Source organism: Desmodus rotundus, chromosome 2 (assembly GCF_022682495.2).
Source record: "Desmodus rotundus isolate HL8 chromosome 2, HLdesRot8A.1, whole genome shotgun sequence".
Taxonomy (NCBI): Eukaryota; Metazoa; Chordata; class Mammalia; order Chiroptera; family Phyllostomidae; genus Desmodus; species Desmodus rotundus.
The window spans coordinates 188534991-188549643 of record NC_071388.1 but is presented as its reverse complement, the minus strand read 5'-3'; the positions used below and the strand labels follow the sequence as shown (position 1 = coordinate 188549643).

The 14653-nt window shown below is 36.4% G+C and overlaps 1 protein-coding gene across 1 annotated transcript in view; it reads right to left on the bottom strand.

Moving 5' to 3' along the window:
• The window catches only part of CPS1 (carbamoyl-phosphate synthase 1), a 113885-nt gene that overhangs the window by 57346 nt on the left and 41886 nt on the right, over nucleotides 1–14653 (bottom strand). The window contains exons 15-20 of the mRNA XM_024563735.4: nucleotides 13938–14095; nucleotides 12298–12426; nucleotides 9183–9327; nucleotides 7760–7970; nucleotides 6190–6388; nucleotides 2562–2738 (exon numbers count right to left, since the gene is read on the bottom strand). Of these exons, the coding sequence (XP_024419503.2) occupies nucleotides 2562–2738; nucleotides 6190–6388; nucleotides 7760–7970; nucleotides 9183–9327; nucleotides 12298–12426; nucleotides 13938–14095 (1019 nt within the window). The remainder of the gene's footprint in view (nucleotides 1–2561; nucleotides 2739–6189; nucleotides 6389–7759; nucleotides 7971–9182; nucleotides 9328–12297; nucleotides 12427–13937; nucleotides 14096–14653) is intronic.

The window sequence follows — 14653 nt, the reverse complement described above, 5'->3', positions numbered from 1 at the left end:
AAGTGTGTAAAGGCAACTCTCAAAACCAACACTTTCATATTCAAAAGATGTCTACTTATATAAAAATAATCAGATAATATTCCAAAACAACATATTATAAAGTGGCACTCTATATTTCTAGATCCCACTAATATATGTGTGTGTGGGTGTGTGTGTGTGTAACTAGCAAATCTGTTGTTATATTTCAACCCAGGGAGCTTAATTTTCTTAAAATTTTTACTTATTTCTGATATCAGTGAGACCATAAATATATGTGTTGAGAGACAGCAGTTTATAATTCTGTTGACTGGAATAGATGACATCTATTGGGAATACTCAAAGGCATGTTCATTTCATAAGTATAATTCTCCCTGTAATTACAGCCAGATTCCCAAGGACTTCATATCCCGTCGTATTTTCCAAGTGACTAAAGCACAATTAGCTGTTGGCTATCGACACTGGGAGGGGAGAGAACCTGAAGACGGCATGGTTTGGACAGACCAGAGGAAGTGTGCACACGATCACACAACAGCAATCACTGCGATCGATGGAGGACCTAGAATCCTGTAGTCACGTCCCTGTGAGGAAGGCAAATACAGTCACATCTGCGGTTTTGAAGAGAGAGCTAGATCCCGCCCATCTTGGGACTTCACCTTCAAGCACCGCAGCTTTGCCATTCGCACAGCTATAATGAAGTTCATGATGACCCCAAGCAAGTTTGAGGTGACTCTAATGTTCTCCAAATCAAAAACAGTGCCCTGTGTTCTCCCCAAATCAAAAGAGGTGATGATCCAGTCATCCTGAAATAAGACTGCCGCAAAAATCAGACCTCAGAGCAAGTTGGCCTTTTCTAAGAATCATGAAAGCGAACGAAGATTTACACACTCCCTTCATTCTTTTTCCCCTTCAGCTCTCCACAGCGCTTAGACTCTTTGTCAAAATCACCAAGTTCTCGGTTGCTGTGGAAATGAACAGTAATGATGACCTCTAACAAACAGAAATCAGTTCCTTCCCCCGGCACTCTGGCAGACAATAACTTACACCTCAGACCCTGCACTTCTTGCTCAAACACAGGGCTCTCTGTGTAAGAAAGAATCTCCGCGCATTTCCCCTGAATTTTCATCTTTTATAAGTCTCTTAGAAAAGAATCAGAGGTATACTTGAGTTTTACTGCCTGGCTGGGAACTTAGAAATACTTCTTTTTTTCATCTACTTTAAATTGGCAGAAACATGATAACTAGACTTGAGAAAAAATCCACTACTGCTCTCTGTCTGAAAAAAATTATATGTATATGGATATACATGTACACATATGAATGTGGTAGACTGCTTTTTTCAAAAAAAACAACTGAAGTGAAAACAATAAAGAAGGTGAGATGGCTTTGTTTTTCTGGGTTAGCCTCTCATCATTACTATCACCCCCACCACCAGAGAAAAATGTTAATTCTCTATGACCTTGAAATTCAACACTGAGGAGTGTTCATCAAAAGATACTAGTATCTCCCAGATTTCAACAGGAACTAAATATTCTGCATTTAGGAACATAAAGATGAGAAGCACATACAATACATGCAGTAAAGGAAACACTCCCTCCCATTCTTCCCTCTTTGCGGGACTCTCAAAATACGGATGGAAAAGTTGTAGTGAGTTCAGAATCGCTAACAGCATTTTGATGTTGCGACAACAGCAAATTACAAAGGGAGATACCCCTTTCAAAGACAAGATTCCTGTTTTCCTCAACTCATCCTACTCGTACACATGCACACAGAAAATGGTCAGCAGGGCTTTGTAGCTCCCGTGTCGTTCGACACTGTTGGAGGATTAATGCCTAAGCTTCCTTAAATGTCAGAAAACCATGCAGAGATTTCTGACCAGACAGATCCCAGCTGCCCAAGTCACCTTTTATAAGATCAGATAAGCGGAAACTTCAAAACTCTAAGCATAGTAAACATGAAAGGAGATTAATATGGCATTCAATTTGCATAAAAGGGACCGAGGGTGTGGAAGTGAGAAATGTGCGTCTCTTTTTGTTCTAAAAGTAAGACCAATAAAATAATTACATAGAAAAAAAAAGCCTATAATTATGGAAGTTCTTTATAGTCTGTTGTTGTTTAAACACAGAAAAAGAAGCAGATAAAGAGTGCTCTAGAGTCTTAGGTAATCCATAGTAAGCGATACTATTTATACACCTGCCTTTCTAAAATATAATTTTACATATTTTCAAGAGCAAGTAATGAGAGTGATAGGAAATGACAAATCGGTATTATCAAATCTAGTTAAGAGTATTGATACTACACATACTAAAAGGAAGGAACATTTCTTCTCTGTGATCATCCCTTAAAACTGTAATGTATCCTTAAATCTAGACTGAAAGTCCAATAAAAAAGGATAATTTTCATTAATTACTATAGAATAATCTGATGAAATCCATAGATATCCCCAATCTAATGCTACTAAGTAATTTAAAATTTCCCCCAGATCCCTGAATTCAAGATCGCTTTGTGATTCAGTTTTACTTTAATGTTCAGGCTGTCTATATTCTGAAAAAAAACAGTGGCTCTGGGCGCTTTGTCATATATTACCTTGGCAATGGCATAGATGCGGGTGCTGGACGGGTCAGACAGCTCTCTTTTGAGGTCAAGGTTTGATGGCCAGTCTTTGTTCATGGGGAGTTGGGAAGTGAAACCATTTATAGATGGGTGGCACATCCGCAAAGCCTTCTGGAAACTCTCCTCAAAGGTACGACCGATAGCCATGACCTGTAATACATATTTAAGAGATCATACTTAAAGAAAGAGCTTATGTGTTTCTAATTCGTAACAGAACTACAAAGAGAATACTTTTCAGAAAAGACTTAAGAATAAAACATACATCAGAACACTACTCAAATTTAGGTGTTATTTTCCTTCTTCTTTCCTTTTTGCCATGATTTTGATATAAAGGCTTCAACATTGAGTCAGTCTTTTACCACTTACAGAATTTAGCTGTATTTGCTGAGACCAATGAGGAAATCACCTATACCTCCTCCAGACAGTAGTATTTAAAATAGTGTATCTGTGGCTAGGGCAATATAAACCCTCCCCCAATAAGACCCTGCTTTTGTGCAGATGTCTTTTAGAAGAGAAAGCAAATGAAGAGAAACCAGGCATATATTAACATGCGAAAAAGACCTATTTATAAACAGGTATCAGTCAGTACCCAAGACATGTAGGCTTTCTTTATAGCAAAGCATTAATACTAATAGAACCTTGAGAATCATAACAAATACTGATAAATTTAGATTTTGAGAGTAGGTAGAGACTAAATTCTCCATGACAAATTCAACATATCTTCCCACAATCTTTACAGCTCATTGTACACTAATCAATTAGAAAAACCATGTGGTGATTTAGTTTGGACAAGTTACAAGTCAGAACTAAACTTAAATTGACTTTGAAGCCTACCCAGTTATTTTCAGTAGATAAACACTGCCTTTGAATCTTTCCACAGAATAATAGATTGCTATGCATTTTAGGTTGACAATTTAGAATAATAACAGTCATAATGCTACCACCAGTAAACTTCCGTGATTCCTCAAATAGACCCGAATTCTCATGAATGTCATTTTAGTAAATCTTCATGTCGGGTCCGTAACGAGATACACATACCAAGATCACTATAGTCAAGCAGATAGCCGCACTGTTCCAAATTTAATTAGAAATAGGGGAAGATTCTTAAGAGTGGGAATAAATAAAATCTTAGTCCAATTCAGATATGCAAGTTGCAAGACATAGTGGTATTTGAAGAGTCAGACTGTAATGTTCATAGGTTTGCTCACCTCGGCATGGGAGACACTGCCAGATATTAGATGTTTTATGATGCAGCAAATTAAGGAAATATGTTTGAAATATTTAATAAAATTTGTAAATATTACATATTTAAAAGTTGTCCCTATAAAGTAACTAGTTCTATCCTCACCATAATTTTTATTATTATTTAGGTACACTGTACATAATGGTATATGGAATAAATGCAATAAGAGAGAAGCAAACTTTCCTATATAGTAACATAGGAATATATAACTGTGTTTATTCAAAATTTGTGGTTTTTAATACTTTGTATTATTAAAATTCACATTCATTAAGTGAAAATTTCACCATTTTCCAGTGGAATAACATCTTGGCCTTCCCCTACCATATTCTCTTACCTTTTTATAGCACCTGTATATACATATTGTATTTTAACATTTATACAGTTTAATTCATATTATTTCTGGTTCAGTTTATACATTCTGAACTTAGCAACCACAAATATTTCAATGTCACAATTATCATCTTACTCATTGTTTTATCCTCCTACTACCCACATGTAGTAAAAATTCAGGAAATGTTTGCTCACCTGAACTGAACAAATGAACTAAATGTTAAAATTAACTGACAGCAAAAAAATCCCTCAGATAATCAGCTCTGAATGAACCCATTACAAAATTATCTCACACTCTCTTCCCTGTAAATTTTACTATAAACAGTATGAAAAGGGATACTGCACACAAAATGTAACCTAAATAACGTGGGTTTTTTTTTTTTTTTTTAGCAAAAACACTACCAACAAAACTTTTCATGACATTTGAGTTCTAATTCTATGGAGTACCTTGAAGCATAATAGAAAAAATAAGATTTAAAACAACTATGAAGGAAGAAAAACTACTACTTTTTTTTTACAGCTAGGAAGACATTTTCATTTAAAAGGTCAAATTGTTCCTTGTCAGTCATTACTTTAAAACCTTCCATTAATATCTTGGAAACTAAGGAAACCAAAACAGTAATAGTTCTGCTTCTCATATGTGAATATGATTGATCAGTAAAATGTTGGGCTTTTTTTCCTTTTCCTCTGCACTGCTGATGAATTTAAGCTTTCTTTCCTGTGATTAGTGGCATGCATTTCTAAAATGACTCATCTGAGTTTAGGGCTATAATCTGTGTCATGGCAAAAATGAAGGCCAACAAGAACAGCAGGTTGCAAAGAGGTTTTTTGCTCTGTAATCTAACTGGCTTAGGTACCTAGGCGTACACTAAGAGGTCCTACATTTACAGAGAGAGATAAGATCAAGTAAAACAGACAGATAGAGGTATATATTGAGATCTGTACAAACTGCTGGTATTAAAAAATTCTACCCATAAACAATGACAATAATACTGATGCAATACATTTATTAGAAATGTGGTATGAATCTACCTTTAAAGTTATTGCTAAACATTTATATGTATTAGTCCTAAGCCTTATAAGAGCCCCACAGAGTAAGTATCATCATCTCCACTTTTCAGATGGAGAGGCTGAGGCTCCAGTGTTTTGAATAATTGTCTCTAGCTAGTAAGAGATGACACCAAGAGTAAAACCCAAGTTCATCTTGTTGTAAGGCTAATATTCTCTCTAATATGCCAACCCTTCTGGATGCAAAAAGCAATAACCCTTTTGGTGAGAGTGGCAAGAGAGTGGATCTCAGAGGTAGGGATCTGAATTCCTTTGTTTTCTCCTACACATGGAGCACTGCTTATTTGAAGATGGAATAATCAAAAACTAGCTTTAATTTAAAATTTAAAATAGAACATTATGTAAAATTGCAAGGTGCTAAAAGCTTGTAATACTTCAGTATAATAAAAGGGGCCGCAACATTCCACTGTGCTCTTCACAATTTAGAATTTTAGAGCTACAAGGGCCATGAGAGATTTTCCAGTCCAGCTTCTTTCTTTTGTAGACGTGACGTGGAATGTGAAGCCCACAGAGATTATAACCACAATTTACATGGACTAAAGTTGAATTCTTATCCACAGTTCAGTGGTCTTTTTGGTACATCATGTTATATTTTATACAGTATTATTTCCTTGATTAGGTTATAAAATATATTAAAATTCAGTTATGTAAACATAGGCATGTGTTTTAATATATGTGTATATATTATTACCTACATATATGGTTTCTCCTTTTGAATGCTCTTAGAATACTAGAATGCTTGGATGCTCTTAGAATCCATTAAATGGGCATGTAACAAATGTCTTATGTTAACAGTCCAATAGAAACATAAAGAAACACTAGACATGAAATGAGATTCCTATATACCTTCAACTAATAACATAGTAAATACCAAGACAACCTTAAGACTTTCAACAATGTTAAAAACTAGACAAAATAATTGAGAACAGGATGAAATAAAGAAATTAACGAAGGACCCACCTCTCCTACACTCTTCATAGAGCTACCAATCCGGCTAGATGTCCCATGAAACCGATCAAGGTCCCAGCGAGGGATCTTAGTAACCATGTAATCCAGGCTAGGCTCAAAACAGGCTGAAGTCTTGCCAGATACAACGTTCTTGATTTCTGGAAGTGGGATTCCTAGGGCAATCTTTGCAGCAATGAATGCCAATGGGTAGCTATAAAGGAAGAGACAAATTTATTTTTTTCTTTCCACAATAAGTATTAAAAGCAGCCAAAAACATAAATTGGTCTTTCTTAGAAATTCTGATATTATTCCACATCAGGATATAAAATACACATAATTCTCCATTCAGAACAGAAAAATCCACTGGCCACATCTAAAATAATGTGAATCATGATCAAGTGTAGAGGCACAGATCCAAAGAATTCATTCTGTGTGTCTGACCCCCAGTGCTATAGCTCTCAACCTTCACCTCTTCAATCCAAAATCAGTAGCTACTTTGATACATAAAGTACTCAATTGTGTAAAACCTCCAAAATATATGCATGTCTGCCCCTGAAAAGACAGTGAAGTTAGCGGAGACCATGGGGTATGTAATAGTCAGAAAATGTAAGCATTGCAAGTTTGGGTCCTTGCTCTATCTCCAAATTATCTTTGAACTTCGGATTTCCTAGAAACCCATCACTCTGAAAACTGGACTATCCTCCTCTGGAATGTCAGTTTTGGTAATAGTGTCTGAGGAAATAATTCATAGAACTATAGGATTACATATGAGCCCTTTAATATAACTCCCCCATCTAACAGGTAAGGAGACTGACAGAGACACTAGGTGATACATCCAAAGTCTCACAGTGAGTAGAAGAACAAGAAGGGGAATTGGGCTCTCGCCTAGGGCAACGTGCCTTCCACCAGTCCATACAACACTGTGTAGCTACATAAATAAATCTTTAGAGGTAAACATTTTGTTCATTTAAATGCCATATAATTTAAATGCCAGGTGTTAAATATATTAACAGAAAAAAAGGTATTTTTTTCCTTTGGTATTGGTATTGATTAATTTTCCCTCCAACTATGTGTGCCAGCAGTTGTTAAATGGATAGTAAATTTATTTATTTGGTGGCAGCATTTACCTACAGAAAAACCCTATATTGTTTGGTCTTATGGAGTTTGCTAAACTAAAATAACATATAGTGAATGCTTGAGTCAAATGAACTATGTTATTTGTCTATTATTTGCTACACCTGAAAAAGCCAATTGAGAACTAAAATTAAGGATTAATTCATGCTTTTTTACAACATCTGCAAAGTGTAATTAAGAAGCAGATTTTTCTTAGCCTGTGTTGACCACGCAGATTTTGATTAGTTTATGATTAGCCAGCAAACAAAGCCAGCTAGCAATACTATTTGCCTCAATCTGGCAGAAAGCTCATTAATAACCATGTCCTTAGGGTGCTAAATGAGCTGGAGCCAGCATACAGAAATGGGGACTATAGTTTGTAAATGTAGCACAGTCTTCACTAGCTGCCAATTTTCCAGTTCTCTCTGTGAAGAATCCACAAATCCATGGTCAAGCATCCTGGTCTTACCCAGTGGCCTTTGAGGCCAGGGCAGAGCTGCGGGACAGTCGGGCATTCACTTCAATGATGCAGTATTCCATTGAGGTAGGATGAAGGGCAAACTGAATGTTGCATTCACCCACAATGCCCAAGTGGCGAACGACATTGATTGAAGTACGTCTCAACATCTGAAACTCCGCATTGGAGAGGGTCTGGGCAGGGGCCACAACAACTGAATCACCTGTACATCCAAGCAACACTCGTTAATTTATTTGCATGATACAAGACACAGGACAGTCCAAGGGGTCGGTGGGAAAAGGATTATCTTATGGCGATACATATAAGGCACACTGGGCATTATTTCCTCTGATTCTTGTTTTACCTGCCTTATTCCCAGATACCCTTCTAACCTTTCCCAAGCTCCTCTAGCTGTCAAAGCTTCAGTCATCTTACAGATAAACATTAACTTCTTCAATTTCTCTTCTCTTCATCTCAAATCATCTGTCTCTCAAGTTCTTCCTTCCATAAAATAGCATCTCCTCTTCAGCCCATACCAGCTCATCACCTGTTCCTGTATCTCATCCCTTCCCATTTTCTCACTCCTCTTCATTGTCACTTGTATCTTCAATCCGTTAGTCCTTAGTCACCTTCTCCCTACAAACATGCTCAGATCTCTACCAGCTCAAGAAGCCCCTCCCCTAGCACTGCTAGATAACCACAAGAACCATCTCTCATTCTTTACATGACAAACTTCTTGAAAGTTTACCAATTCTGCTTAGCATTAATTGCCACAAAACTCCAATATGGCTCACATAACCAACTTTGTATTGAAACTGTCCTCTGGAACATCCAAAAGCCATATCAAAACCTCATTCTTGACCTTTCATGGCATTTAATGCAGCCAAAACCAGAGCCCTTTTATGAAGTATTTTGTTACATTGGCTTTCTTGGTACTGTTCTCCCCTGCTTTTCTTCCCATCACTCTCTTCTTTTTATTCAGCACTAATTCTTCCTCTTTCTCCCGCTCTGTAAAATCTAAATGTTTCCCAAGGTTACGTCCTTGACCCTTTTCTCTTTCTTTCTATGCCTCTGTCCTTGAATACTTGGCAAATGCTTCCAGCTTCTAGTAGTACCTTTATACCAGTGACTTTCAATATACCAATTACCTTTATACCAATGACTTGCTTATATTAGACTCCTTCCTCAAGTGAAATCAGAATAATAATTCTTGCCCTACTTCGTAGGATTTTTGTGAAGATGAGATTAAATGTGGGAGTATTGTCAATACTGTGAATGCTGTATGTATATAAAAGCTTATCACTAAAGCCTGTTAAAAAATAAATAAAAAATAAAAGCTTTTCCCTAGACTGTAAGATAAGAAGGGTAATAGCGATGGACCAACAGAGACATGGGCGGAAGGCATTACTATAATTCTGGAAGCTGCTTTGCCTACCTGTATGAACGCCCATGGCATCAACGTTTTCCATGTTACAGACAGTGACACAATTGTCATCAGAATCTCGGACCACTTCATATTCTATTTCTTTCCACCCTGTCACTGACCTCTCCACCAGGATCTGGTTGGTCATAGCAAAGGCCTGAAAATCAGTGACAAAAGATATCAAAGAGTTAGAAAAAGCACTGCTTTTAAACATGAATATTTGGCAAAATGCCCCGGCCTAAATCCTGGTCAGCACTGAAGTCTCAAGCCTCGTCTCCGTCCTCTTCTACACTCCAGAAGGCACACTGTGTCAGAAAATCAGTGAGGTGCTAGGAATAGCATCCTGCAGTGAATGTGCTTGATTTACATTATTGAGGCTTGCCATTCAAAGTGCTGACATGACATTAAATCAAACTAATTTAGGAAAAGAGAAAATAATTGAGCAATCAGGCAGAGGGAAATGAAATTATTTCAGCAGCGAGGCTTCTGTGAGACCAGAAAATGCGAGAAGTGTGAATAAATATAGAAAAATAAGTCTAAAGACTCCAGCTTTCTCGAAAATAGCTGAGGGTGCTTCGCACGGTGACATACACAATAAAAGTCAGTTGATGTTGATGAGGAGAAGAAAGGAGATGATGATGGTTGTAAATAGTTGGCCAAGATGGCACATGAAACTTGGGAATTAGAAGAATCGTATGCAACTGTTATTATAGTTAATCACTGTCTAAGTGCTTAAGTACTCTGAGTCATACATCACACATGCCTGATTAAACAGACATGAATTAGTATAATCATCACTTCATATGTACTGAGTACCCACCAGTAGGTAGAACTGAACTCAGAATATGAAAGTGGAAGTCTTTGACCTCAGGACATTTAGTGCCTGAAAATGCAAGACAGAAATGTCCTTTGTCTCTTAATCTAGTTGATTTGTGATGGCAGTAAAAAGAGGAGAAAGCAACTGGGGAAAGTAAATTTTTTCAAGTTACTAGTAGGCAGTAAAATGAAATAACTCAATGTAAGTTTTTCTGTAATGTGTCTCAATGCTATTTTTTTAACCTCAGTCAACACGACAGGCTCTAGTATGTGCAACTGAAAATGGAAACCATGAGTCCCCACGGCTGCCCGTGAAGAGGTTGCCAAAGTGGTTAGGAAACTCCGTAGCCAGTGTTAACAATTTAATAATTATTAATTCTTTGTTAGAATTGCTTGGTAAAAGAAGAAGTCTGGGAAACAAAGGGTGTAAATTTGGGAAAGCTTTTTTCATTCTAATGGAGGAGGCTGAATATTTGGGGACAGGACAACTGACGTCATCTTCACCTGTTGCTTAACTTCTTTTCTTTTTCCTTTCCAATCTCAAATTTCCTACAAAACATTGACTTAGATGAGTTAATGAAGTTTATTATGGTGCTACATGTAACCTCAAGAGAATAGGAGTGGTTTAGGATACAATGATACAAGTAATTATTATCAAGAGAAAAGCTAGGTTTTCAACAAAGAAAACCATTCAATGGCCTATTGATTATTTTAAAGGAATATAAATAATCAAAAATTATCCCATTCCAAAATTATCTTCATTAGTGAATATTTTTAGACAATTCAGTATTCAGGATGTTTCTATACTATAAAAAAGTACATATTTTTATAGAGAATAAATACAGATTGTCACTATTGGTATTATTAAAGTTGATAATATTAAAAACATTGGGAGCCCTGGCTACTGTGGCTCAGTGGATTGAGTGCCAGCCCATGAACCAAGGGCTCGCTGATTAGATTCCTAGTCTAGGACACATGCCTGGGCTGCGGCCAGGTCCCCAGCGGGGGGCCCATGAGAGGCAACTGCACATTGATATTTCTCTCCCTCTTTCTCCCTCCCTTCCCCTATCTAAAAATCAAAATAAAATCTTTAAAAAATTATTAAAAAACATTGGGAATATCTAATAAGCTGGAGGAAAAAAACTTGAACCTCCATAAACATGTTTTTTTCTTTAAATACATGATTCAGAAGTCCAAAATGGAAACAAGAAACATTCCTATTAGATATGTTTCCCTTCTTTTGGTTCATTTTGGCAACTTTAGAAAGTCTAAATCCAAGTTGTTGACATGTAAGTTTGTCATTATAGTTATTTGAGTGTATTTAGTTTTATTTTTTTTTCCTCAAAATCATTCATCAACAATTGAAGGGCCTCATTTTGTTTCACTCCAAAAGTCAGTAATGATAAAGCTATCAGCTGTTCTTGGGCTCTTTACTCAGCACTCCCCAAAATAACCCTCCCAAGGATGCTCTTGCACGACGGCCACGTAGGTTACGAGGCCTCCAGGCAGCACATGCGTGCATTCATTCAACAGGCCCCGGGATTGCCAGGCACTGTTCTATTCTGCGAAAGAGAGTGTGGGCAAAACTCTCTGCTTTCATAAACCATGTTTTCTGTGTTCATCTCTAATTTATTATTTGGACCATACCTGAATTTTCTCCAGATTCCCCCTTTAATACTTGAAAAAAGAAGTATTCAGTAATATGCTAAAGAAATTTTGATAGAAATAAATTACACTCAAATCTCACTTTAGCTTATATGTGTATGTTAGTTGGCAGAGAGCTCACTTACTTATGTTATTAAGAGGTGTTTATACTACATATTTATTAAACACCTGAGTTTGAGCTAAAATTGAATTACTCAATGTGTTTTGTTTCACTTACTTGATGTCATTCATGTCATTTTATTTCAAAAAATAATGAAAAAAATGAAACATTATAGTCTAGATTTTTTTAACCACTAAAATAAATTTTAGCATTATGAATGTTTTGGAACAGATTTGGAAGCAGAGGAAGAGGAAGTTGGATTGATTTCATTGTCCTGAAATCGATAGACAGGACAATAAAGATTGACCTAGAGGTGGAGTCACCACCAGTTTACCTAGAACTATGTGGCTTAACTGTAGTGTTCCAATGTAAATAATTGCACTGTATTTCCATTTCAAAGGGGTCATCAGTTAGATAACACCCTTAGAGAACATGCTGTGATTTAATAGAGAAAAGGTTGTTCTGTCTTCAAGACTTTCTCTAACTGAAAAGGTGTTTCAACTCAGTTTCTTGGTTGTTAAGAATTTGGTCTACAAGCATACATACCTTAGTGCTGAGGTCCACTAAGGTCTCCTTATTGGGACAGATGCCTGAGCCAAGCCCCCCCAGGGCATAGGCAGACCGGATCATCACTGGGTAGCCAATGGTGTCTGCTGCCTTCAGCGCATCCTCAATCTGTCAAGGAGAATGAGGACTCAAAGTTTAAAAGCCGACCACGCTAGCAGAAAAGATCATAACACGAGAATCTGGCAACTGAGGTAGATCAGTTTATTTGAGGAGAATGATCATGGAAATGTTCTATCATTCTCTCATCTCCTTCTGAGAAGCAGGCATTGTTTTACAAATTTTAAGTAAAATTCTGGGATTATTTTAATATACAGTGAAAATTTTTTTTATCCCTTTGTGGTAATCTTTATTTTTGCATACATAAAAATAAAGCAATGGCCAAAAACTAAAATAACCATCAATAACCATCAATAATTTGAGAACGGAAGCCATGTTGAATTATTCATTCAGTTTTAAAGTCTTCATCGCTTAATAAAACAAAGTTTTCTACTGCTGAAACTAACTTAGTATTACTGTAATAAGCCACTGGGGATATTATATAGATTTTTCATTTTTCAAGCTCATTCAGAGAGTAGTCCCAGAAGCTTGGAATTTTTTTTAATTTTTATTTTTTTACCTTACAAAATACAACACATGGTAGCTATATTTTTCTGTCATGGAATATTATTACACTACCAATGGGAATGTAATTACACCTTTCCCATATGCCTGTTTCTCATCCTGAAGAAGCAAGCACATAATTAAATCTGGCAATGAAAGAATAAATGGATGGCAGGAGCTTTCCGAATGTTCCACAGAGCTATCCTGGGATTATTCCTGATTGATAGCTGTGAACACAGTATGTACTTGACAGCATTCTTTTGTGAAACATACATAGTCCATTTTTACTTTGCCTAGCTGTACTTGCCTTATCACTACGGATTTGCCTATTTCTTCAGTGGGGAAATTGCATCAAAAACTGCCTCTGGCACCCCACTCCACTGACTCTATGCCAAAACCAGGAATAAAGTCAGGGGCAAAAGCAGATGTCCAGAAAGCTGACTTTTTCTCAGTGCCTATCAATAGACACAGGATATGATGGAAACAGTTAACAGAAATGCAAAATAATCTGTCCTCTTTCAACCTCTAAGCCACGGATTTCTCAGTCATAAATCTTACTGATTAGATCCAATGGCCTTTTATCTCGATAATCTCATTTTAAAATGTTTAGTCCACTTTAATAAGAAAATTTAAATCCAGTGATTTCCCATTTGCAGGTCACTTGTACGTACAAGGTGTGTGACTGATCATGGGAAGAAGGTACAAAGTACTTTGGCATCGCAAGTTAATATGGCTCTTAGTTTTAATTCAGGAAATTTGAGATTCAGTGGCATTAATAAAATCACTTCTTTTGATTTATGCTTCTCTTTTCATAAAATAAAATATTAATACCTATCCCTAAAATTTGAGCATTCAAAACTATAATTAATACACAGTGGTTCTGTGGTACTAACACATTTCTGGAAGAACATATATGCAAGTACAATAATTGTAACTATTATTTTTGGGGATGCCAAACCATTCTCCCTGCAACACAAAGCAAATAATGTCCTTGTTTCTCCAGAACAAAGGTTCCTTACCGATTCCACTGCAAAGCTGGGAGCGATCTTTTCATTAATCTCATTTAGTTTGTCAGAGAACAGTTGCCTGTCTTCTGTGGCCATAATGGATTCAACGGAGGTCCCCAGCACTTTCACGCCATACTCCTTGAGCACACCTCTCTTGAATAGTTCCACTCCTATAAAGAGCCAAATACAGTTTTTAAAAATCTTAAATTCCTATGTCTTCTACAATACCATTTTTTAAAATATTAAAATTAACTCCAAGAAGCCACCACTGTTCCAAACAGAATTGCACTTACGATAAAAATAGTTGAATAAAAATTTTTGAAGACATTCTAACAAAATATTTTGCTGATGCAACTATTGCTTATATTATCATCTTCTTCAAATAATTTTCATTATCATCACTAACAAGAATCATAGACAGCCTTAAGATTTTAGTATATTTATTTTACTTCAAAGGTCCATTCTTATAATGAGGTTCTTTTATTTAAATAATCCCAGTGAGATAGGTATGTATCTGGATTAAAAATCATCAACACTTTTTTGTGTTTTTTCTAACTATGGCTTTTTTATATTTGCCATACAAATTACATCACCAACTTCTTGCCCCAACTGGCTAATGATATTCTCATTCACAATCTCATTCCAAAGGTTTGCAGCATTTTAAAGAGGACAGAGCATTGCACTCAGTACGTACATGACGGGATGGTAAAGAGACTGATCTGCGTTAT